General features: G+C 41.5%; 1 protein-coding gene across 2 annotated transcripts in view; it reads right to left on the bottom strand.

Annotated features, from left to right (window-relative positions):
- The window catches only part of hars (histidyl-tRNA synthetase), a 57,511-nt gene that overhangs the window by 7,262 nt on the left and 26,783 nt on the right, over nucleotides 1-23,466 (bottom strand). For both annotated transcript variants that reach the window (XM_060915254.1, XM_060915253.1), the window contains 6 exons: nucleotides 22,725-22,823; nucleotides 21,746-21,839; nucleotides 17,559-17,686; nucleotides 16,974-17,255; nucleotides 3,658-3,774; nucleotides 3,419-3,565 (listed from right to left, as the gene is read on the bottom strand). In XM_060915254.1, the coding sequence (XP_060771237.1) occupies nucleotides 3,419-3,565; nucleotides 3,658-3,774; nucleotides 16,974-17,255; nucleotides 17,559-17,686; nucleotides 21,746-21,839; nucleotides 22,725-22,823 (867 nt within the window). The remainder of the gene's footprint in view (nucleotides 1-3,418; nucleotides 3,566-3,657; nucleotides 3,775-16,973; nucleotides 17,256-17,558; nucleotides 17,687-21,745; nucleotides 21,840-22,724; nucleotides 22,824-23,466) is intronic.

Genomic DNA, 23,466 nt, shown 5'->3' with positions numbered 1-23,466 from the left:
CTTTAAGAATGTAAGTGTAACGATTGCGCACTGTGCATGCGCATACACGTGTTCTGATTAAAATGGCCAGTGAGTGTATACAATTCAGTTCACCGTTCGAAATAAATGGACTAGACTAAAGAAATTGCTTTCAGACATGTTTATGCTTATTACAGAGGGAAAGTGCGTTCCACTGAGCTCTAGCGCCGGGAAATAAGAGTTTGGGTCATGGCGACAGCGTGTGCATGTCAGCCTCGATTCGGAGGTTTCAGTTTCCAAAACTATAAGAGGTGAGAGTAGAATAATATACACTACCGTTCAAAAGTTTGGGGTCACTTTGAAATGTCCTTATTTTTGAAAGAAAAGCACTGTTCTTTTCAATGAAGATCACTTTAAACTAATCAGAAATCCACTCTATACATTGCTAATGTGCTAAATGACTATTCTAGCTGCAAATGTCTGGTTTTTGGTGCAATATCTCCATAGGTGTATAGAGATCTTGCAGTCACATGACCGGAAAGTACACAGCCGCCATCTTGTCGGTAAAGAACACCGCTGAATACTGCTGCACTCGTGTACAAAATGGATCAATTTCAACCGACGGACTACACGGCTCATTTTTCTAATGAACAGATAACTAGATACATGTCTAATATAAACGACCTACAGATTAGTGACCCTTATGGCTTACCGGACGGAGTTTTCACGACCGTGTCAGTGGATATGGAACTGCCAGAGGTGGAATACCCAGACGTGTATAATTACCTCATTAACTTTCCCTCGCTGTTCAGTGGTGAAGCACTGCGTGCTTATAAATCTCTGGACAGTTATCTTTACAGAAATTCATGTGACCCCTAAAAGTGTAAAATAATTTTATATCTAGAGACTACACTGATTGTCACACCACTAAAAACCCTAGCCACCCCCCCGCCCCAAGCCTTTTCTCAGGTTCCCACTTCCCGGAATTTTTTATTAGAGCAAGTCATAAACTTAGGTTGCGAATAACCACATGGATATACTGAAATAAATACATGGCGAACCTGAGATGAAATGGTCACTGCACAGGCGCCAGTGATCGTTCTTTCCAGTCGGTTCCCATGCCTTGTTCTTGTTGTTTGCATCGGCCCGGCCGATAGCAGCAATCCACTTTGCATGCCTGTCAGGGTCCCGTGGCAGCCTATGAAACTTTCTTCCCGATTTCTGACCTCTCCTGTTGTGGCATTTATATGCCATACAACTCTCTGGCATTGTGGCACGGTAATATTTGAAGATTTGGGCGAAAAAAAACCCCAAAGTCAGTGTTGGAAAGATGGCAGGTTGGAAATATGGCGTTTGACCGACAAAATGGCGACTGCTTACAATCTGGAGCGGATGTGACGTCACGTGCAAGATCTCTATAGAGGCCCATTTCCAGCAACTCTCACTCCAGTGTTCTAATGGTACAATGTGTTTGCTCATTGCCTCAGAAGGCTAATGGATGATTAGAAAACCCTTGTACAATCATGTTAGCACAGCTGAAAACAGTTGAGCTCTTTAGAGAAGCTATAAAACTGACCTTCCTTTGAGCAGATTGAGGCTACATCCACACGACAACGGCAACGAGATGTTATTTAAAAATATATCGCATCCAAACGGGCAACGATCAGTAAAATATCAGGTCCATATGGCAACGCAACGCTTGCTGAAAACGATGCAATACACATGCCACACCTCTAGGGGCGCTGTAAGACGGTCCCTTCGGAGACACCAGAACAATAGAAGAAGTAAGGACGCATGCGCATAAACTATTATGCGCGAGACTTCATATTAGCCACAAAGTCAGGAAAATCTGTTCGTAAAATTACATTATAATGACCCAAATACAATGAAAAGTATTTTTCCAGTCTCACCTGTGAAAGGTAATCCCATGTGATCTCGTTTGGACAGCAAACCTGTTGGTACAGTTAAACGCAGCTAATCTTTATTCTCCGCTTTGACCTATCCAATATGGCGGCGAGGATGACGTATGATTCTACGCGGAAGGCGGCGTCTTTAATGGTCCGGAATAAATTGAATGATACACGTTGATGGATTAATTTGTTGTTCTACGCCCTTTTTGAGGAATGTATTGTAGGACTTAAACCAACATCTGAAGAGGTGAGATCGCTCCTTTTTTTTTCCCTATTTTTGCTGGCGGGATTGACTCTGTGCAGAGTCTCTCTCTCTCTCTCTCTCACTTTGCACCATTACACAATAAATATTCACAGTGAAAATATTTTGTAAGCGCGTTTCATGAACCAAGTTACAGGATTTGTTGACAACTCGCATCGAGTTCGTTACACTTCTACCCGGCGTGAAGCACTCACAGTCATGTGGTTGTGACGTCATCGTAAACAAATCCGTTCTACTCATCCAGACGACTTCACAACGGCAACGTTGCCAGATCTTTCCACTCTGGAACCCGTTCTCAAAAAGATTGCGTTTTGGGCACCCAAAACGCCGGTGCCGTGTGGACGCCAGGCCTAAACGATAAGCAATTGTATCGGAGTCACCTGAATCCGTTGCCGTGTGGACAGGGCCTGAGTTTCTGGAGCATCACATTTGTGGGGTCGATTAAATGCTCAAAATGGCCAGAAAAATGTCTTGACTAGATTTTCTATTCATTTTACAACTTATGGTGGGAAATAAAAGTGTGACTTTTCATGGAAAACACAAAATTGTCTGGGTGACCCCAAACTTTTGAACGGTAGTGTAAACGTACAGACACTTGGTATATTTTACTTCTGTGATTTTTAAATTGTTTATTTTTGGATTACGCTTCATTTCTGTAGCTACTGCGTCATAGAGTAAATATATATATATGCTATATTTACTGTATGGACATGGGATCAGAAAACTATTTGATTTATAAGCAGTAGCCACATGGACCCATAGCGTACCTATTTTTTTCGCAATATCTTCCTTCGTATTCATCATAAATGCTACCGGGCGAGGTTTGTTTTGCCTGGCGACACTTCTGTTTCATTGAAGACATCAGGCCCAGCCTTCATTTCAGATGTGCGTTTTCTTCCAACCACTGGAGGTGCTGTTAATTTTGGTTCCTCTGTCGTCAAAACAAGCCATTTATTAAAAGCAAAGAAAACAAATGGGGCGGGGAAAAAAAAAACCTAACTTTATTTTCATTTATTTATTTATCCATCCATTTATTTTTCTTGAAAGAAAAAGAGAGAGGGTTTACACCTGGCCCTGATTGTAATTATTTTTATGCCTTGCACTAATAAACTCAGACGTTTGATTATTTCACGGTTCGGCTCTTAAACTGATGGAAAATCAGTCCTCTTGTGTTTGATTGATGTTCACTGAAGCAGCACCATGCGAGTGGAAGGAATGTTGGAATGCTTTACTTTTTTGTTTCCAAATGGTTGTTAATGCTGTGATGGTTTGAGGGCTGAGCTTGTACCTCCTCTCGGCTGGCCACGTTGCGCAGCTTGACGACTCCATCTTTGAGCTCCTGTTCTCCCAAAATGGCCACCAGGGGGATGCCGGTCTCCTCACAGTGCTGCAGCTGAGTCAGCAGCTTCGGGTTCTTTTTATACAGCACTTCAGCCTGGGAATGAGCAAGAGAGAAAATAATTAAACACACACACAACGATCAGAAACACGGCACACGGTCGTTCTCATTCACACACACACACTCACTTTAATTCCTGCGTTCCACAGCTCAGTGGTCAGTTTGAGTCTCTCTTCCAGAAGGTTCTTCTGTGCGGAGGCCACCAGAACCTGCGTTTCTGTGGTGCGGATTTTCTCCGCAGACATCTAGAGTGGGACAGACCATAAAAAAAAAAAAAAAAAAAAACACCGAATGACTCTCAGAGAACTCAAAAAAAAGATGCATTTACCGTATTTTCTGGACTATAGAGCGCACCTGTATATAAGCCGCATCCGCTCTATTTTTTAAAAAAAATTTAAAAAAAGATATACAAGCCGCACCGGGCTATAAGCCGCAGATATCTATGTTGAAAAATTAGATATTTACTGCATGTACAGAACGATTTTGTACTGTAAATGTACATGTATGTACCTGAACAGATTCTTTCCGAACAGTGCCTTTTAACACGGCAGCAACTTTGCTGATTAAAACGGAACAGAACCAAGAGAAAATAACCGGTATTTATTTACCTTCATTTCTCCTGTGTTTGAAACCACAAGTCACTTTAATCATCTTCGCTGGATTTGAAAATAATTACCAGTTAGTAATTTGTCGTGCGTGTTCTATCTGCTAAAGATCTGCTAATTCTTCTTTGCATTGATTTTTCGTCTATCTTATTTTTGATTCTACTTCCGGTTAGAGCGCCCCTAGCGGTGGAAGAAAAATCCACAGAATAGCCGCACCTTTGTATAAGCCGCATGGTTCAAAACCTAGGAAAAAAGTAGCGGCTTATAGTCCAGAAAATACGGTAAATCAAATCAAGTTTATTTGTATAGCGCTTTTAACAATAAACATTGTCGCAAAGCAGCTTTACAGAATTTGAACGACTTAAAACATGAGCTAATTTTATCCCTAATCTATCCCCAATGAGCAAGCCTGTGGCGATGGTGGCAAGGAAAAACTCCCTCAGACGACATGAGGAAGAAACCTCGAGAGGAACCAGACTCAAAAGGGAACCCATCCTCATTTGGGCAACAACAGAGACAGCCTGACTATAATATTAACAGTTTTAACAGGTATAACCCTCAACTGTCCTCATGGGGCCGTCCTTCACAGGAGCAGTGCGATAAAACTCCGACCAGACGCAGGGCACCAGGATGGATCAAGCAGATAGATAGTAAGAAATATATCTCGAGAGAGAAAACTGAACCGTGTTCAAAGCTTTCCTCGTCTGAATCAGTTTTTTTCCTCAGAATATTTCAGGTATTATTATCTATTATAGCGGCGGCTACAATTAGACAGTCCATCATTAATTAATCAACACCTTTTCAGATTTACCAATAAAAAACACTTTACAAAAAGGAGGGTTACAGTTCCAACAGTTATCATCAGTTTAATTTAAATCAACCATAAGACCCCCCTCACCCTCTGATCTTGTCGTCTGATGACGCAGCTCGTTACCGGAGACGGAATTTTTTTAGCAGCACGATCAGCAAGTTGAGGAAAACCCGGACGTTATCATCGCAGGTAAGCATGGTGGAAAGATCATGGACATCTTTTTACTGATCAAATTCACCGATATTTCATGATCTCCTCATCGAAACCTACTTTGTTTCTTACTTTTTCATTTCACAGTCGCCATTTTCAGAGATGCCTACCCCAAATTTTGAATTTCAGTATTCTTGAAAACATTTTTCAGTATTTTGGAATGACTTTCAGTAATATTAATTTATGCGCATTTCCATTATAAAGAGGTATATATATACACCAATATGTTTAACATTTAAATTATTAAAAAGAACTGTTTTGTGTGAATTGAATAAACAAAATGCGAGCAGCCATCTCAACTGAATTTCCACTCAACAAATTTCTAGAGCATACAATATATCACATTTTTATAAATACAATAGTGTTCCCTGTTTGCAGACATTACGGTTGACTACCAATCATTGGTATTGAATGTAACTCCTCAAAAGTATTATATTGCCTGGCAAAATGTTCTACCTGTTAACGGATTCTAATAAAATAAAAATATATTATATATATATATATATATATATATATATATATATATATATATATATATATATATGTCTTATTTCATGCCAAAGAGAGTCCGACATTAAAGGCGTCACGCAGTGGCGATAAAAGTCGCATTATTCTGCACCAGAATGCTTTCGAGATTCGAAATAAATTGACCGTCGATTTTTCAAAAGCTTCCCGCGGTTGTAATCGGTCCTTATTTGGTCATGCCCATCACTTGAAATTTCCCACGTTCGCAGCGCCCCCTCTCGGTCAATGGAACAGCTGCGTGACGTCATCCCAGTAACCACTCGGTGCAGTTGCAATGGCGGACACACCAGAAAATAGGAGCGATGCTGAGGAAATTAGCTTTGATTTTACCGATACAGAAGAAGAAAATGGCCCACAAGTAGAGATTTTGACAGCTGAATGTCCTGGTGGTATCCAGCCTTACAGATTTGAACCTGAGCGCTCATCTTCAGAAGAAAACGAGGACAGTTCTGACGACGACAGAAACGAAGACGAGAATGAAGAAGACCGGCGACTTGAAGACTTGTTTTGGTTGGTTTCTCTGACTAAATCACTACTTGTGTGTATTTTTAAAGACCATTTTCACTTGAATTAGAATGCTGTGTGATTAATCTATGATTGTGTGTAATACTGATAGCTGTAGGGGGTGAAAGTATAGCTAGAAAGATTGAATTCTAGCAACTTGACAGCTTGCGATCTCGCGAAATGCAGTGGGCCTTCTGATACAGTAGACCCCTTGATATTCCAGTTTTCATCATTTTCCTTTTATTGCGGTTGATTTTAACTTGATATTCAGTATGTTATAGGCTGGGAGTATTGAGCTTTGTATTGTATTGTTTAGTAAACGTACAATCGTCAGTAATAAGTGATAATTATTAGTTAAAGGCAGCTCTGTGGCATAAATCTTTCAATTAATCTTCTGTCATCCATTTGCTAAAATTATGTGCCACATATGTTATCAAGACAACACTTCATGTGACAAAGAAAGATATGACAAATACATAAATGTATGAAAATCATTTTGTACAATTAATGATTGATACATAGAAACACTTAAAACATGTGTTTTTAAAATAATTTTTTTTCTATCAATACCTAGCCATGACCTTGAAATCAGATCCATTGATAACAACAGTCACAAATAGTGCTCAGTGTTCGTTGTTACAGCCAAACACAACACACCGATTAGGCATTTTGTATCACAGAATATTAATACATCATTTCATAGTGTTTTGAGTGTTCAAAACTATCCACAAACTGAATAAATCCACAAAATCCGCAATGTAAACAACTCTGGTAAACGCACACTATAGAGAAAACATGGCGACAGGCCAGCATCACCCAACGGAGGTTACTGGTATGACGTCACACATAAGTTGACCTAGTTAACGGCTGGCTGCCTAAATTTGGCTGTGCGCGTCAACTTTAAATGCTTGTAGCGGGCGCATCGTGACACTGAGATCGCGGGAAACTGAGGGGCTTGAATAACCCACCAAACCCGACATTTTGACACATGATATAGCCTGATTGCTGAAATTACCGCACGACGCCTTTAAGATAACAATGTCCCAATATATAAATACTTCAGCATAATGCTTCAGAAGAGACATTGAATACAATGACATTTATAATTGTATTTAAAACAGTGGAATGATCAATTTTTTGCCACAATCCCGACAGCACTAATCATAAAATTCTGTTTTTGATCATACTACATGTACATTTGTGCTTGCAACACTGAAAAGACTTTGAATTAAAGAAGTACAGCCAGTGTTTGATATTTCAGTGAATAAAAATCAGACATGTAAAAAGAAACTGAATAAGTTTAACTCACATTTCATGGCACTAATTGGCAAGTTCAGCTCCAAGCACAGGTCAACCATCACCGCTTCAGCACGGGTCACGTTCCGTGTCTTTTCATCCACAGATTTCGTAAAAAACTGCTGGATACCCCCAGATTTACTTTCCGCCTGACTCGCCATTTCAGCATACTCCATATGTTTTTTTTTTGTAGTTGACATGCCGCGTGCAGTCATCGCGACCACCACGAGTGATGTTAAATGTCAGTTCTACACAGTTTGCAGTGCGCGTATCCATTGCCCTTTTGACTGGGTGTAATGCACGGCCATTCTACCGTATCGAAAATAGCGCGAACAAATGTGCGGAATCTGCGCATGTCACACACAGCATGTGCGGTTGTCGTAAAAATAAATAGCCTAGCCGTGAATCGCGCATGGATTGAAAAAGTCGCTTGGACATTTAAAAACAACTCACTGGAATTTAAGACTTTATAATAATTCCGTACAGAATAACACTGTTTGCCGTAACATCGTATTTACGTAACTTTTCCGTACAAAATACGGCCAATCCGTACTAGTAGGCATCTCTGCATTTTGTATCTAAACGCGCGTTTGAGAGTCACGTGAGGTGTCGATAATAGTGATCGCTTTCACTGGTGTCCACCATTATCGACACCCTGTGGAATTAAGGGACATTTACAACTGTTCTGGATCCATCTTTAGGTAACATTGTTGAAGTAGATGAAGTACTTTTTTTTTTTTATTTTAAAAAAAAAAAGGGCTGTGATTTATAATTTTTTTTTCTGATCCATAACAGAATGGAATGTTTATAGAGTATTTGGAATCTGATTGCAGTAAATAGAATTGGATCAGAATTAAATTCCGAGCATATTAAAAAAAATGCTTGAAATATTGGGTTTTTTTTTTTTGCAGTTTGCTGTAAATATCTACCACATATTACAATATCAGTAGACGTTTTATATTTTGGTTCGAGGAAAGACACGCGACTTTTGACCTGGATTGTCATGCGGTTACAATGTCGATTGCCTGTTGACATTTACTGGTAAACTACAAAACTAGAAATTAATACAAACAACAACAAATGATTAACAAAACGTGATCTACGAAAATATTTAGAAAGTGGGTAGAAAGTGGAACAAAAAGATTTTCTGACACAGGTTCAACATTATCAGTTCATTTGTTTACAAACAGAATTACTTCCTCATTCAGGGTACCCCCAGGATTGTTAAACCAAAATTTAAGACTTTTTAAGACTTTTTTTAATGCCATTTCAAGTGAAATTTAATACCTTTGTCGCACTCATTAGGGAAGAATAAATCATATTGAGCACCAGATTAAACCTCAAATAATTACTATTTACGAGTGTTTGAAATAACAAAATTACATTTATTAAAATAATCAGAATTCATTCTACTCACACCCCCTGGACACCATGCAGAGGAGAGCACCCCCATGTAAGTCCAGACAATCACCCCTCATACACACACACACACACACACACACACACACACACACACACGCCAGAGAAGCATTCAAAAGACAAAAAGAATAGTATAGCTATAATAGTATAGCTGCCTGCTTCTGAATTGTGGATGCAAACGAAATATGTTTAACACTTTTCATGTGAGAATCCAGAGCTGTAAGCCCCATTGTCTCTAGTTGAAAGGTTTTTTTACACAAAGTGCATAATGCCTCACGGTCATTATTTGGAACCCCCTTAACCCAGGCGTATTTAGGCCCCGGTCACACCGCCCGAACTTTGCTGGAGCGTTCCTGGAGCGGTGAAAAAAATTCATCACCGCTCGTAACCGTTCACCACCGTTTAACAAAAGTTGGCCCCCGTTAAAGCAACGCCGTATAGGCTCGGCCACCGCTGATGTTTCTCGAGGGGCCCTCCTACCGCGCCGAAAGTTTTGAGCTGCACAAAATATTGCGAGCGGTGAGGAGGGGGCAATTTTCCGCCCCGGCAAAGTTCACCCCCGCTCCACCAACGCCCAGTCAAAGTTTGGCACCGCTAGACGCAAGTTCGTGGACGCTTGGGTCCGCTAGGCCAACGCAGAAATCTTGAACGCTGGACCACCACTGCTTCGCCAGCGTTGCCCGGGCGGCGATTAAAGTTGCACAAACTTCGGTGGAGCGGTTGTAAGCGTTTTACAAGCAGACACGGGGTTGCTGGAACGGTGTCGGGCGTTGAAGCAGCTATCCATGGCGGCGATGAACTTTGGTTTGGCGTTGGTATAGAGGTGTCGGAGCGGGACCAGAATTTGGCTATAAATACGGGGAGAAATGGACCAGGAGCTCATTTGGAATCGAGCTGCCGTTGTGTTCAGACCTCATCTATATCGAATTTGCTCAAAGTTACAGTAAAACTGTATCACCATGGATGCTGAGAGACTTGCTATGATTGGTGCTAAACCAACTTTATACCCCCGCCGAGCCAAAGCCCGCATGCGCAGAACACCGCTATACCAACGCTCGCGTCACCGCTAAACCAACGCTAAAGCAACGCCGGCTTCAGCGGTGCACCGCTAAGCCAACGCCCGTGTTTTCGATTTTTTTTCCCATTTTGTGCGCGGTGACGAGCGTTGTCGAAATTCGGCCCCCCCTACCTACCGTTCAAGGAACGCTCCAGCAAAGTTCGGGCGGTGTGACCGGGGCCTTAGGGTCGAGCGGCCACTTCGGGTTGAATCTGCACTTCCCCATGCTCTCTCCCCCTCACCCTCTCTGCTCTATGCGCCTGCTGCTCTCGTTTCGTGTGAACCCTTTACGGCGCGACATGAATTTCCCGCTGTTTGCGTGTGAACGCCAGGGCAGCGCAAAACATTTTAGATTTTGCTTCATTTTCATCACAGAGAATTTAATCTAGGTTACGCAACGATGTTAGACTTTCTTTGGAAAATTAAGACCTCCCTGGAAAAAATTAAGACTTTCAAGATGAAATTTAATACTTTTAATGCCTTAATTCTGGAAAATGAAATTCAATACTTTAATACTTTTAAGACTCCGCGGGTACCCTGTCATTTACGTAAACACCAACATCCACATGGGTCTGTCTCAGAAACTGGGTAGTGTGGGAGTACCCCAACTAAATATACTCACAGTCAATAAACTATACGGTTTTGAATGATGTTGGTTTTAATTTGAAATAAAATGCTGAAAGAAATAATACGGATAAAACTAAATCTTTGATGTGAATACTCTATTCAGAATTTGGCAAAAATTCTGCAAATTTGTGGAAAAATAGCGGCTTGATCTGGGACATGATAAACGGTTGACTACATCGCATTCCCTTAAAACGGTTGTAGTCCACTGAAAAGTCTACAGTTATCACTAATTGTATTTTAAGTTGTAACTTTATCCACCTAAGGATTGGTGCGCTCACAGAATAATCAGAACCGTAATAAAACATCATGCAAAATATTTCATCACCGTCGTAACTCCGTTTTCCGCAAACCCAAAACCAATACGATCGTGTGTTTTGATCTAAACGGAAAGCCTCAGGGTCGAGGTCACTACCTCACCAAAAGTAGGAACTTAAAATCACTACGCCGTATAAACATTTAGTTATAAATCTACGATTTTGTTTTTTAAAACGAAAGCTGAAAGTTAGGTATAGAATATGTTTCTTACAGAATATGTTATGATGGTAGCTGGCCTTGTATGAATTTCTGAGCTATAAAATGAGTTGTGGTCTATTTTTTACCGTAGCGTGTTATTTGTGTGCGGGGAAGAACACACATTAACAATCTGCATGTGTAGAATGGAATTTTCCACTTCAACAGTTAGAAGTTGATCATGCTTCCATTTGCGGTCTTTCTGTTACGCGGGTGATCTGTTTGGACGTTATCGCTGAAAAGGCGAGTTTTGACAGTTTTATTTTGTTTTAGTCTTGCAGTATAAGGCAATAGAATGTTTTTTTTCCATCTTACTTTCATATTTCGTAGGCTTTGCGTATTTTTGGCCAATATTTTGCAGCCATGGTCAATTTAGATCGAACTTTTGATAGAATCTACGGCCAGTCATTTTGACCCGCCCCCGCCTCGCCATATCAAATACCCAAAATGTATCATATTATTCATATTTAAGTGAATAATCAATTCAGTCATCATAACTTGGCATTTTTAACCCAAGCAATCAAAAAGAGGAAATGTATTCAATATTTTCACTCCTCTGTGAAGGAGGGGCTTTAATTCTTCATGATGGAGTTATTTTATATGGAAATCAATTTTACAATAGCATTTGAATCGTAATCAAAAAAATGTTCCACAGTGGAGGCCAGATAAAGCAAGATACTATCTTTATTCTTATTAAACATGACAAAAGAAACATTGAGTGTTGGGTAAATGCAAAAAAAAATAGTAAAATTAGAAAATTTATTTTTTGACCATAATGTCCCAAATGAGAGACCAGTTTCTGAGACGGACCCATATTTTTTATATATATATATATATATATATATAAAAGGATATAAAAATCTCATATCATCTCATCATCATAAAATAACCCTGGGGGACACTTGTGGTGTCCCCCAGGGTTCGGTGTTGGGCCCCACACTTTTTACCATCTACATGCTCCCCCTTGGACATATCATCACCAGACATGGTATCTCCTTCCACTGCTACGCCGACGACACCCAGCTCTACCTCAGGACAACCCCCACCTCATCTGTTCCCCAGCCAACATCCACCCTGGCCACCTGTCTGGAGGAGATTGAGGCGTGGATGAGACACAATTTTCTACAACTAAACAGCTCCAAAACAGAAGCAATACTGGTTGGCACTCCTCATCAGCTCCGCTCTTCCACCATCACCAGCATCTCCTTCTCTGGCCAAAACATCCCCTTATCCACAGCTGTCACTAACTTGGGTGTTAAAATGGACTCACACCTCACCTTTGACATCCACATCAAACATCTTTGTAAGACAGCCTTCTATCACCTCAGAAACATAGCCAAACTCCGTCCTTTACTCAGCCTGGGAGATGCAGAGAAGCTCGTCCACGCTTTTGTCTCCTCCAGACTGGACTACTGCAATGCACTCCTCATCGGGATTCCTGGCAAGAACATCCAGAGGCTTCAATACATCCAGAACTCTGCTGCCAGGATCCTGATGAGGGTGCGCAAACATGAACACATCACCCCCATTCTGAAAAACCTTCACTGGCTCCCGGTCCATTTCAGAATCCAGTACAAGGTTTCACTTCTCACCCACCAGTGCATAAATGGAAATGCCCCCCACTACCTACAAGAACTCCTCACCCCCCAGGTCAACACACGCTCCCTCCGGTCCATAAACACAAATACCCTCCACATACCCAGAACCAAACTCCACAGTATGGGTGACAGGGCCTTTTCCTGTGCTGCTCCAAGGCTGTGGAACGCCCTCCCTGACCATCTAAGGGCCCCACAGCCTACAGAAACCTTTAAAAGGCACTTAAAAACACATCTTTTTAAATTGGCCTACTGTTAATCTTGTTCCTTCTTTTTATTTTTATTTTATTGCCTCTGCTTCCTTTTATTTTTTATTGCAATACTTTTTTTATTGCAACCCCTTTTTTTAACTTCCCTTTTTATCCACCTTTTGTAGCACTTTGGGATTTTAACAATAGAAAGTGCATTATAAATAAAATTTATTATTATTATTATTATTTATATACACACACACACACATATATACACACACACACACGAGTGATTCCACGCTTATGGGTACTGAAATGGGGACATGAACTTATTCACCTAAAACCATTTCTTTTTTTACCATCAGGTCACAAAGCATGTAATCTTTAATGAATGATATGTTAAAAGATAACTTTAATTTTCTGAGATGTAATAAAAACATATTTATATGCCAAAGTCAAGCCTATGAGTTCCAAAATGATGTCTGTTCCATTACTTCTGTTACGATTGTCCATCTTGCGTCTGTTACAAATTAATTACAATCTAGCTCTATACCATGTTCATCTTATTGAAAGAATGTGTATGTTTATTCTACTACACGTTTATTAATTATATTTGCTAAAACATCACCTTCCTATGTTTCAAAAAGTAATTCTACATTGTTAAAATTGAGAATATATATGTCCACAACACTTCTGTTACATTCTGACTTTGGCATATAAATATGTTTTTATTACATCTCAGAAAATTACAGTTATCTTTTAACATATCATTCATTAAAGATTACATGTTTTGTGAGCTGATGGTAAAAAAAGAAATGGTTTTAGGTGAATTTTTAAAAATAAGTTCATGTCCCCATTTCAGTACCCATAAGCGTGGAATCACTCATATATATAAAAAAGATATTTTAGACAAAATACAAGTCCATGTAAAACGTAAAACTAGTTTTAAATAAAAGCTTTTGTTTTGTTAACTTAATACCACATACCCATTATTTTTTAATCAATCAATCATCTGGATGTCGATAATTGTGGAATAGTGTCGATAACTGTGGAGAAAGGTATCCATAATTGTGGAACGGACCGTGTCACACGATCGGATACGCTAAGTAATCGGGAATCAACTCCACCCCCCCCCGTGGAAGCTTGAGTAATTATTCATGCACAGTTTACGTATTGTGAGTCTTTTCAACCCCGATTCCAAAAAAGTTGGGACAAAGTCATGAAATTTAAAAATCACCTAATTTTTCTCTTTAAATGATACATTTTCTCAGTTTAAACATTTGATATGTCATCTATGTTCTATTCTGAATAAAATATGGAATTTTGAAACACCCATATAATTGCATTCCATTTTTATTTACAATTTGTACTTTGTCCCAACTTTTTTTGGAATCGGGGTTGTACTTTTACAACGGCCAAAATATCGTTAAGGTGTCGATAATTGTAGCCGCGGCTCTTGTTCGTATTCGTTCATTTCATCTTCAGTAAGTGCTTTATGCTGGTCAGGATCACAGTGAAACTGGAGCCACACTAATAAATAAGCAGTGTGTCAGAACCCGATAATCCAGCTGGTCCAAAAGGAAGAAACTGAAAATGGGGAGGGGACCTGGTCTTGTGTGACAATACTGAAATAAATACGGATTTTATCACACTAAATGCTGAATGTGAAGCTTGGATGGTATCTGAATGACTGTTCTACACACATGTTGCAAACTGTATTAAATGTTAGTTGGAGAGCCCATGGAACAAATAAGGAACTGTTTAACAGTTATTCCACAAAATCGAGTCGTACATGAGCTGATAGCAGACGAGACGCGTAGCACCGAGTTGGCTATACGCCATGTATCATGAAACTGAGTGGAATAACTCTTTTATTCTCTCCACATTCACTGGATTTTGAGAAAAACAGAGCATTTTATTTTTATTTCTTTGCAAATTTGATAAATAAAAACTTTATACAAAAAACGTATTTTGTCAGCAAAATCATTTTCGCTTAGAATGTAAACAAACCGGCAAAATAACAGGAGCAATTTGTGAACAAGAGTCCACCAAGAGCACAATATCTCCCGCTGGTAACTCTGCCATAACTCTGGTAAAATGCGACCGAATTGAACGAAATTGCAATATGCGTATTACCGACGATAAGAATACTATCAAGTTTCGTGAAATCCCTCCAAAAATTGTGAGAGGAGTTGATTTCAGAAGTCGAGTACCTTCCCCGGGACGGACGGACATCGCCACGACATAATCCCCCTTCGGGTCTTTCGGCCAGCGGGGGATAAAAATTGTGAGAGGAGTTGATTTCAGAAAGCAAGCACACCTTGATGAAATTGCCAAAGTACAAGTTTGTTAATAATGAAGGGCATAACTCTGGGAAAATTTGCCCAAATTAATCGAAATTTCAGTCTGTGTATAACTGTCATATAACAAAGCCTTTTGCCAAGTTTGGTGAAATTCCTCCACAAATTGTGAGAGGAGTTGATTTCAGAAGAACGTACACCCTCATGAAATTGTCAAAGCACAAGTTATTTAATCAAGGGTCAAAACTCTGGGAAAATTTTCACCAACAAAATTAAATCGCAATATGCGTCTTACCATCATACAACAAGGCCTTTTGCCAAGCTTCGAGAAATTCGTCCAAAAATTGCGAGAGGAGTTGATGTCAGAAGGAAAACACACCTTCGTGAAATTGTGAAAGTGCAAGGTTGTTAATCAAGGGCCACAACTCTGGGAAAATGCGACTGAATTGAACGAAATTACAATACGTGTTCTACCGATATATAACAAGACCTTTTACCAAGTTTGGTGAAATTCCTCCAAAAATTGTGAGAGTTGATTTCAAAAGGAAAAAAAAAAAAAACCTCATGAAATTGTCAAAGTATAAATTTTGTTCATCAAGGGCTGTAACGCTGGTAAAATGTGACGCAATTTAACAAAATTACAATATGCGTATTACTGACATATAACAAAGAATCCTGCCAAGTTTGGTGAAATTCCTCCAAAAATTGAGAGGAGTTGATTTCAGAAGGTGAGCACCCTTCCCGGGATGGACGGACATCGCCACGACATAATCCCCCTTCGGGCCTTTCGGCCAGCGGGGGATTATAAATAAATAATAATATATTTTTTTTAAAAATGCAATAATAATCCTTGAAGATTGGGGGCGTTGTGGCTCAGGTGGATAAGGCGCCATACCATAAATCCGGGGACCCCGGGTTCGATTCCGACCCGAGGTCATTTCCCGATCCCTCCCCATCTCTCTCTCTCCCGCTCATTTCCTGTCTCTACACTGTCCTATCCAATAAAAGGTGCAAAAAGCCCCCCCAAAAAATCTTAAAAAATAAAAATAATCCTTGAAGAAAGGAGAAAAAAAAGCATGTTCTTACCATCAAACACTTTTTTTTTCCATATTTTGTAGCTTTTTTTTGTATTTTTGGGGGTTTATTTTTGAGTTGAGTTTTTATTTCATCCTCGGTTGGTTCAGTAACACGCTCCGCCATCATCATCATCTTTTGGGTTTTTTGGCAGTTGGTAAACCAACTTAAAGGTGCATTACTGCCACCAACTGGGCTGGAGTGTGGAACAGGAGATATTGTGGAGGAGGGGACACCACTATATTCTTTTAGCCATCTCTGTTTCTGTTAAATACTTGATAAAGTGATATATCTAACTTGATGCGCTCTGCCATTTTGTTTTTCTCTACTCACGGTATACGAGCTGATTGGTGACTCTACTACAAGGCTATCAGAGCGCGTGATTGCTCATATCCAGTGAACGTGGACAGAATAAATGGGAATATTACTCAACTCTCGGATACTATAAACGAAAGGCGGCTGAGATTCATAGGTCACTGCTGGTGAAGCAAAAAGGAAAATTATATCCAAAGTACTTTTATGCGAACCGTCGCAGGGAAAAAGGAGTGTAGGAAGGAAGCGCAACTGAGAGAGATACCAATCTTCGCAAAGATCGAGACAGGGACGACTGGGAGAGAAGAGTCAGGATTGCTCAAGCAAGCAGCTCGATAAAGTATATGAACGCAGCCTTAAAGCCAGCATTCGCATCTTTTATCCCCTGTGTGTTTATGTTCAGCGCACCTCTGCTTTCTGTTCCATTATGGAGAAGATCCTCTCAATGCCGATGCTGACGCCTACACAGGGGACTTTCCTCCCCTTGGGGTCGAACATGCCCACCAGTCCGTCGTAGCGCCCTCCGCCTGCCACGCTGCCCACGCTCACCCCCGCCTCGTCCCCAGGCACAGCTCCGTTCTGCTCTGCGGCTGCCGGCGTGGGGGGCTGCAGCGTCTGACACAGCACAGCCTCGTAGATCACACCGGTGTAGTAGTCCAAGCCACGTGCCAGACTCAGATCAAACACCACCTACACACACACACACGCAGTCTATTTAGAAAGTTTTACCTCACTGGTTTAAATAAAAGCCACGAACAAAACAGATGAGCTCTTGATTTTCTCCTCTCTCAGTAATAATGAGATTAATTTGTGCTGATATTAATCCCCTGAGCTTTAGAAGAGATATCGCAGCTCTGAAGATTAGAAAGCGGAAGACGCTGGAGACAAATACAGACCCTCAGTCTCTTCTACTTGTACTGTACATCATCATGGCGAACACGACACAATTCTGCAGTTTGAGGTCCTGATCCCGCCTCCTGTCTCTGACCTCACCTTATCCGTGACCTGGAAGAGCTGCAGGTAACCAAACAGCTGTTTCATGTCGGTGAGGCCGGCACACGCCTGCTTGTTCTGGGAAAGCTTTGGGTCCTGCAGCAGCCTCTCTGCCAGATCCAGTCCTCCTACAGCACACAAAGGGTCAAAGGTCACAACTGTGCTCAAGCGAATTATAGCTAGAGGTTGCCCCAAGTCGGAAGTTACAATCTCAGTGGGGTAGAAAAAAAAAAAAAAAAGTGTGGATACTTTTTCCGGGCGGCACGGTGGTGTAGTGGTTAGCGCTGTCGCCTCACAGCAAGAAGGTCCTGGGTTCGAGCCCCGGGGCCGGCGAGGGCCTTTCTGTGTGGAGTTTGCATGTTCTCCCCGTGTCCGCGTGGGTTTCCTCCAGGTGCTCCGGTTTCCCCCACAGTCCAAAGACATGCAGGTTAGGTTAACTGGTGACTCTAAATTGACCGTGAGTGTGAATGGTTGTCTGTGTCTATGTGTCGGCCCTGTGATGACCTGGCGACTTGTCCAGGGTGTACCCCGCCTTTCGCCCGTAGTCAGCTGGGATGGGCTCCAGCTTGCCTCCGACCCTGTAGAACAGGATAAAGCGGCTACAGATAATGAGATACTTTTTCCGCACTAAGGAGTTACAGCCTGCTCCAAGTTCCAGAAGGGGCGGAGCTAACAGTGTGGGTTTTTAAAAAGGCTCCTTTGGTTCCTGTGGAGCGTCTCATAAAAAAAAAAAAAAAAAAAAACGTGCTAAGTGGAGAGCACATGATGTACAGTGCATAGTATACCGTTGAGAGAGAGAGAATGAGTGATAGATGCATATTGAAGGAGATAGAGGAGTGAAGATGAAAAAAGATGGGGAGAGAGAGGGGGCATGAAAAGGGAAATGGAGAAAAGAGGAAGCAAGAAAGAAAAGGAAAGAGGGGTGCAATAATTAATTTTATATATATATAAAAAATAAAGAAGGATGTGTGCAAGAGAGAGTGAGAGATGAAGAAAGGGAGGGAGGGAGAGGAGTGGAGATGAAAAGAGATGGAGAGAGACAAAGAGGGGGGTATGGAAAGGGAAATGGATAGGAGAGAGAAAGACAGATGCATATTAAGGGAGACAGAAAGATAGAGAGGGAGGGAGGGAAGGAGAGGAGAGTGGAGATGAAAAGAGATGGAGAGAGACAGACTGAAAGAGAATTACAGAGGTGGGCATGGAAAGGGAAATGGATAGATGGAGAAAGAGAGATAGAAAGATGTGTATATGACAAAGGGGGAGGGAGAGAGAGACAGACAGGAGTGGAGATGAAGAGAAATGGAGAGACTGAAGGGGGGGTATGGAAAGGGAAATGGATAGATGGAGAAAAACAGAGGAAGCAAGAAGGAAAAAGAGTGATAGAAAGAAAGATGTGTGCAACAGAGGGGGGAGGGAGAGGAGTGAAGATGAAAAGAGATGGAGAGACACAGAGGGGGCATTGAAAGAAATGGATAGATGGAGAAAAACAGAGGAAGCAAGAAAGAAAAGAGGTGTGTGTATATATATTTATTACACACATATACAGTGGTATGCAAAAGTTTGGGCACCCCTGGTCAAAATTGCTGTTACTGTGAACAGTTAAGCAAGTTGAAGATGAAATGATCTCCAAAGGCATAAAGTTAAAGATGACTCATTCCCTTTATATTTCAAGCAAAAACTATTTTTTTATTTTCATCTTTTACATTTTCAAAATGACAAAAAAAAAAAAGGAAAAGGGCCTGAAGCAAAAAAGTTTGGGCACCCTGCATGGTTAGTACCTAGTAACACCCCCTCTGGCAAGTATCACAGCTTGTAAACACTTTGTAGCCAGATAATAATCTTTCAGTTCTTACCTGGGGGATTTTCACACACTCGTCCTTGCAAAAGGCTTCCAGTTCTACAAGTTTCTTGGGCTGTCTTGCATGCACTGCTCTTTTGAGATCTATCCACAGATTTTCAATGATGTTTAGGTCAGGGGACTGTGAGGGCCAGGGCAAAACCTTCAGCTTGTGCCTCTTGAGGTATTCCATTGTAGGTTTTGAGGTGTGTTTTGGATCATCGTCTTATTGTCGGACCCATCCTCTTTTTAACTTCAACTTTTTTACAGATGGTGTGATGTTTGCTTCCAGAATCCATGCTTCCCTCGACCAGTGAAATGTACCCTGTGCCGCTGGCTGCAACACAACCCCAAAGCATGATCGATCCACACCCATGCTTCAGAGTTGGAGAGGTGTTCTTTTCCTGGAATTTGGCACCTTTTTTCTCCAAACATGCCTTTGCACATTGTGGCCAAAAAGTTCTATTTTGATTTCATCAGTCCACAGGACTTGTTTCCAAAATGCATCAGGCTTATTTAGATGTTCACTTGCAAACTTCAGACGCTGAATTTTGTGGCTGGGACGCAGGAAAGGTTTTCTTCTGATGACTCTTCCATGAAGGTCATATTTGTTCAGGTGTCGCTGCATAGTAGAACAGTGCACCACCACTCCAGGGTCTGCTAAATCTTTCTGAAGGTCTTTTGCAGTCAAACAGGGGTTTTTATTTGCCTTTCTAGCAATCCAGCGAGCAGTTCTTTCAGAAAGTTTTCTTCATCTTCCAGACCTCACCTTGATCTCCACTGTTTCTGTTAACTGCCATTTCTTATAACATTACAATCTGAGGAAACGGCTACCTGAAAACACTTTGCTACGTTCTTGTAGCCTTCTCCTGCTTTGTCAGCATCAATTATTTTATTATTCAGAAGGTGACGGAGTTGCTTAGAGGAGCCCATGGCTGTTGATTTTAGGGACAAGTTTGAGGAGTCAGAGAATTTATACAGCTTTGAAATCTGCATCATCTGACCTTTCCTAATGAAGAATTTGGACAAGCCACAGCTCAATAAGCTAATTAAGGTCTGGAACCTTGGTAAAACTTACCTAAGAACACAAATGTTTTGGGGTGCCCAAACTTTCACATGGTGTTCCTTTTCTTTTTTCACTCTCCAATTGTACAAAACAAAAATAATACACAAATCTTGCTGAAAAGAAACGTCTCGTCTTTACCTTTATGCCTTTTGGTGATCAGTTCATCTTCTGCTCACTTAACTATTCACAGTAACAGACATTTTCAGTAAGGGTGCCCAAACTTTTGCATGCCACTGTAATTATATATATATATATATATATATATATATATATATATATATATATATATATATAAAAGATGTGTGCAAGAGAGAGTATGATGAGACAGACAGACAGATGGAGACAGACAGAGGGAGGGGAGTGGAGATGAAAAGAGATGGAGAGACAGATGGGGCATGGAAAGGGAAATGGACAGATGGAGAAAAAGAGGTATGTATATAGAAAGATGTGTGCGAGAGAGAGTGTGTGTGTGTGTGTGTGTGTGTGTGTGTGTGTGTGTGTGTGTGAGAGAGATGGAAAGACAGACAGATGCATATTGAGGGAAACAAAGATGGACTGGAGATGAAAAGATGGAGAGAGACTGAAAGAGAGAGGGGGTATGGATAGAAAGGGAGAAAAAGAGGAAGCAAGATATAGAAAGAAAGATGGAAAGGTAGACAGAGGGAGGGAGAGGAGTGGAGATGAAAAGAGATGGAGACGGACAGACTGAAAGAACGACAGAGAGGTGGGCATGGGAAGGGAAATGGATAGATGGAGAAAAGAGGAAGAAAGAAGGAAAAAGAGAGATGGAAAGAAAAGTGTGAGAGATGGGGAGAGAGAAAGCGTGTATGTAAAGGAACGAGACAGATGTATATTGAGGGAGACAGAAAGGGAGGGAGAGGAGTGGAGATGAAGAGAGACGGGGGCATGGAAAGAGAAATGGATAGACGGAGAAAAAGAGGACGCAAGAAGGAATAAAGACAGAAATAGAAAGAAAGATGTGTGTGACAGAGGAGAGAGAGCGCGTGTGTGTATGTAATGGAAAGAGACAGATGCATATTGAGGGAGGGAGAGGAGATGAAAAGAGGCAGGGGGGCATGGAAAGGGAAATGGATAGACAAAAAAGAGGAAGAAGGAAGGAGAGAGAGAGAGAGAGAGAGAGAGAGAGAGGTGTGTGTCCAACAGAGAGGGAGAGAGTGTGACGGAAAGACAGATGGATATTGAAGGAGACAGAAAGACAGAGGGGGAGGGAGGGAGAGGAGTGGAGATGAAAAGAGAGAGAGAGAGAGACAGACAGACACTCACCCTTCATGCTGACGTACTCCCCGATCTGATCAGCCACATCCTCAGACAGGCCTTTTTCATTCACCATCTCATTCTTCACATCCTCCCATGGCATCTACACACACACACACGCACACTTAACACAGTTCAAATATATATAATTATACAATTATATCAAATGCGTTTGAACCAAAAGAAGATGATTTTCAAGCTGTGCTTCTTAAGAACCGAAACACTGCACAGTTTCTCGTCTTCCCTCCGCTCCATTCCCTCCATCCCACACTCGCTAATTAGTGAATGAGGACGATCAGGTGTGGTAGTGCTGGAAAAACAAACACCATCTGTGCAGCGCTGCAGATGTGGACAGGATTCAGGACTGAACGCGACTTGTCCATGACATTACATCTGGCTGAAACGCGACTCAAACTCAGTCAGTATTAATGTCGAGATCCGGGGTCTCCGGCGCTCTCATCCGGAAAGGGCGTGTAGCTGCCCTTCTTTAATCCGTTCATCTTAGTCACAGACCAACTATGAAGAAGTGTTGCCTCTGACTCGGCACCAGCTTTTTGCAGACAAGCCCGAAGACCCCTGATCTTGATCACGGTCCTGTAGGAGAACTAAAGAAATTAGGGCTGGTTGATCGGACATAAAATCATTTTTCATAAGGTTTTTTTTTTCAGGCTGGATCCCCATCCGTGATTTTATCACAATCCCCCCCCATGTTAGTTTTTAGGATGATTCTTCAAGTTAGTGAACAGAGCAACCAAATTAATTTCCCTATAAACGAAGGCAGAGAGAACGTATTATTCGTTAAACAAACTGGGATGCTGTGTACGAGTGTTTACTGCCACGATCATTTATCACCACACATGTGAGCTCTCGAAAAACAGCTCATATGGAGGCACAAAGCTGTACATCCTGCATTATACATGCATTTTTATTTATCTGGGAGTTTGCTGCGGACTAAAATGAAAACCAGTGCTGGAGTTTCGTCTCTCACCTTATCCAGTTTGTCCACAGTCGAGCAGATGGTGCGGAATTTCTCATCTGGAACGCCGCACACTGCAAACATCCCGTCCAGAATGCGCCGGTCATTCACCTGGAACGCCATGGCAACGAGAGAACACCGAATGTAAATTTCAAATCGGAATTATCAGCAATAAATTTAAAATCACCCACACAATTTTCCCCAAAAGTGAGTTCACAACATATCGGACATTATTCCATCCACATTCACTGGATATGAGCAATCGCGCGCTCTGATTGGCTACTAGGATATCAGCTCATATATCATGAGTAGGGCGGCACGGTGGTGTAGTGGTTAGCGCTGTCGCCTCACAGCAAGAAGGTCCTGGGTTCGAGCCCCGGGGCCGGCGAGGGCCTTTCTGTGTGGAGTTTGCATGTTCTCCCTGTGTCCGCGTGGGTTTCCTCCGGGTGCTCCGGTTTCCCCCACAGTCCAAAGACATGCAGGTTAGGTTAACTGGTGACTCTAAATTGACCGTAGGTGTGAGTGTGAATGGTTGTCTGTGTCTATGTGTCAGCCCTGTGATGACCTGGCGACTTGTCCAGGGTGTACCCCGCCTTTCGCCCGTAGTCAGCTGGGATAGGCTCCAGCTTGCCTGCGACCCTGTAGAAGGATAAAGCGGCTAGAGATAATGAGATGAGATGAGATGAGATATCATGAGTAGAGAAAAACAAAATGGTAGACCGTGTTGTTGAACCAAGTCGGGGGGGGGGGGAAA

This window comes from Neoarius graeffei, chromosome 2, assembly GCF_027579695.1.
Source record: "Neoarius graeffei isolate fNeoGra1 chromosome 2, fNeoGra1.pri, whole genome shotgun sequence".
NCBI lineage: Eukaryota > Metazoa > Chordata > Actinopteri > Siluriformes > Ariidae > Neoarius > Neoarius graeffei.
This window is presented reverse-complemented; position numbering and strand designations above follow the sequence as displayed.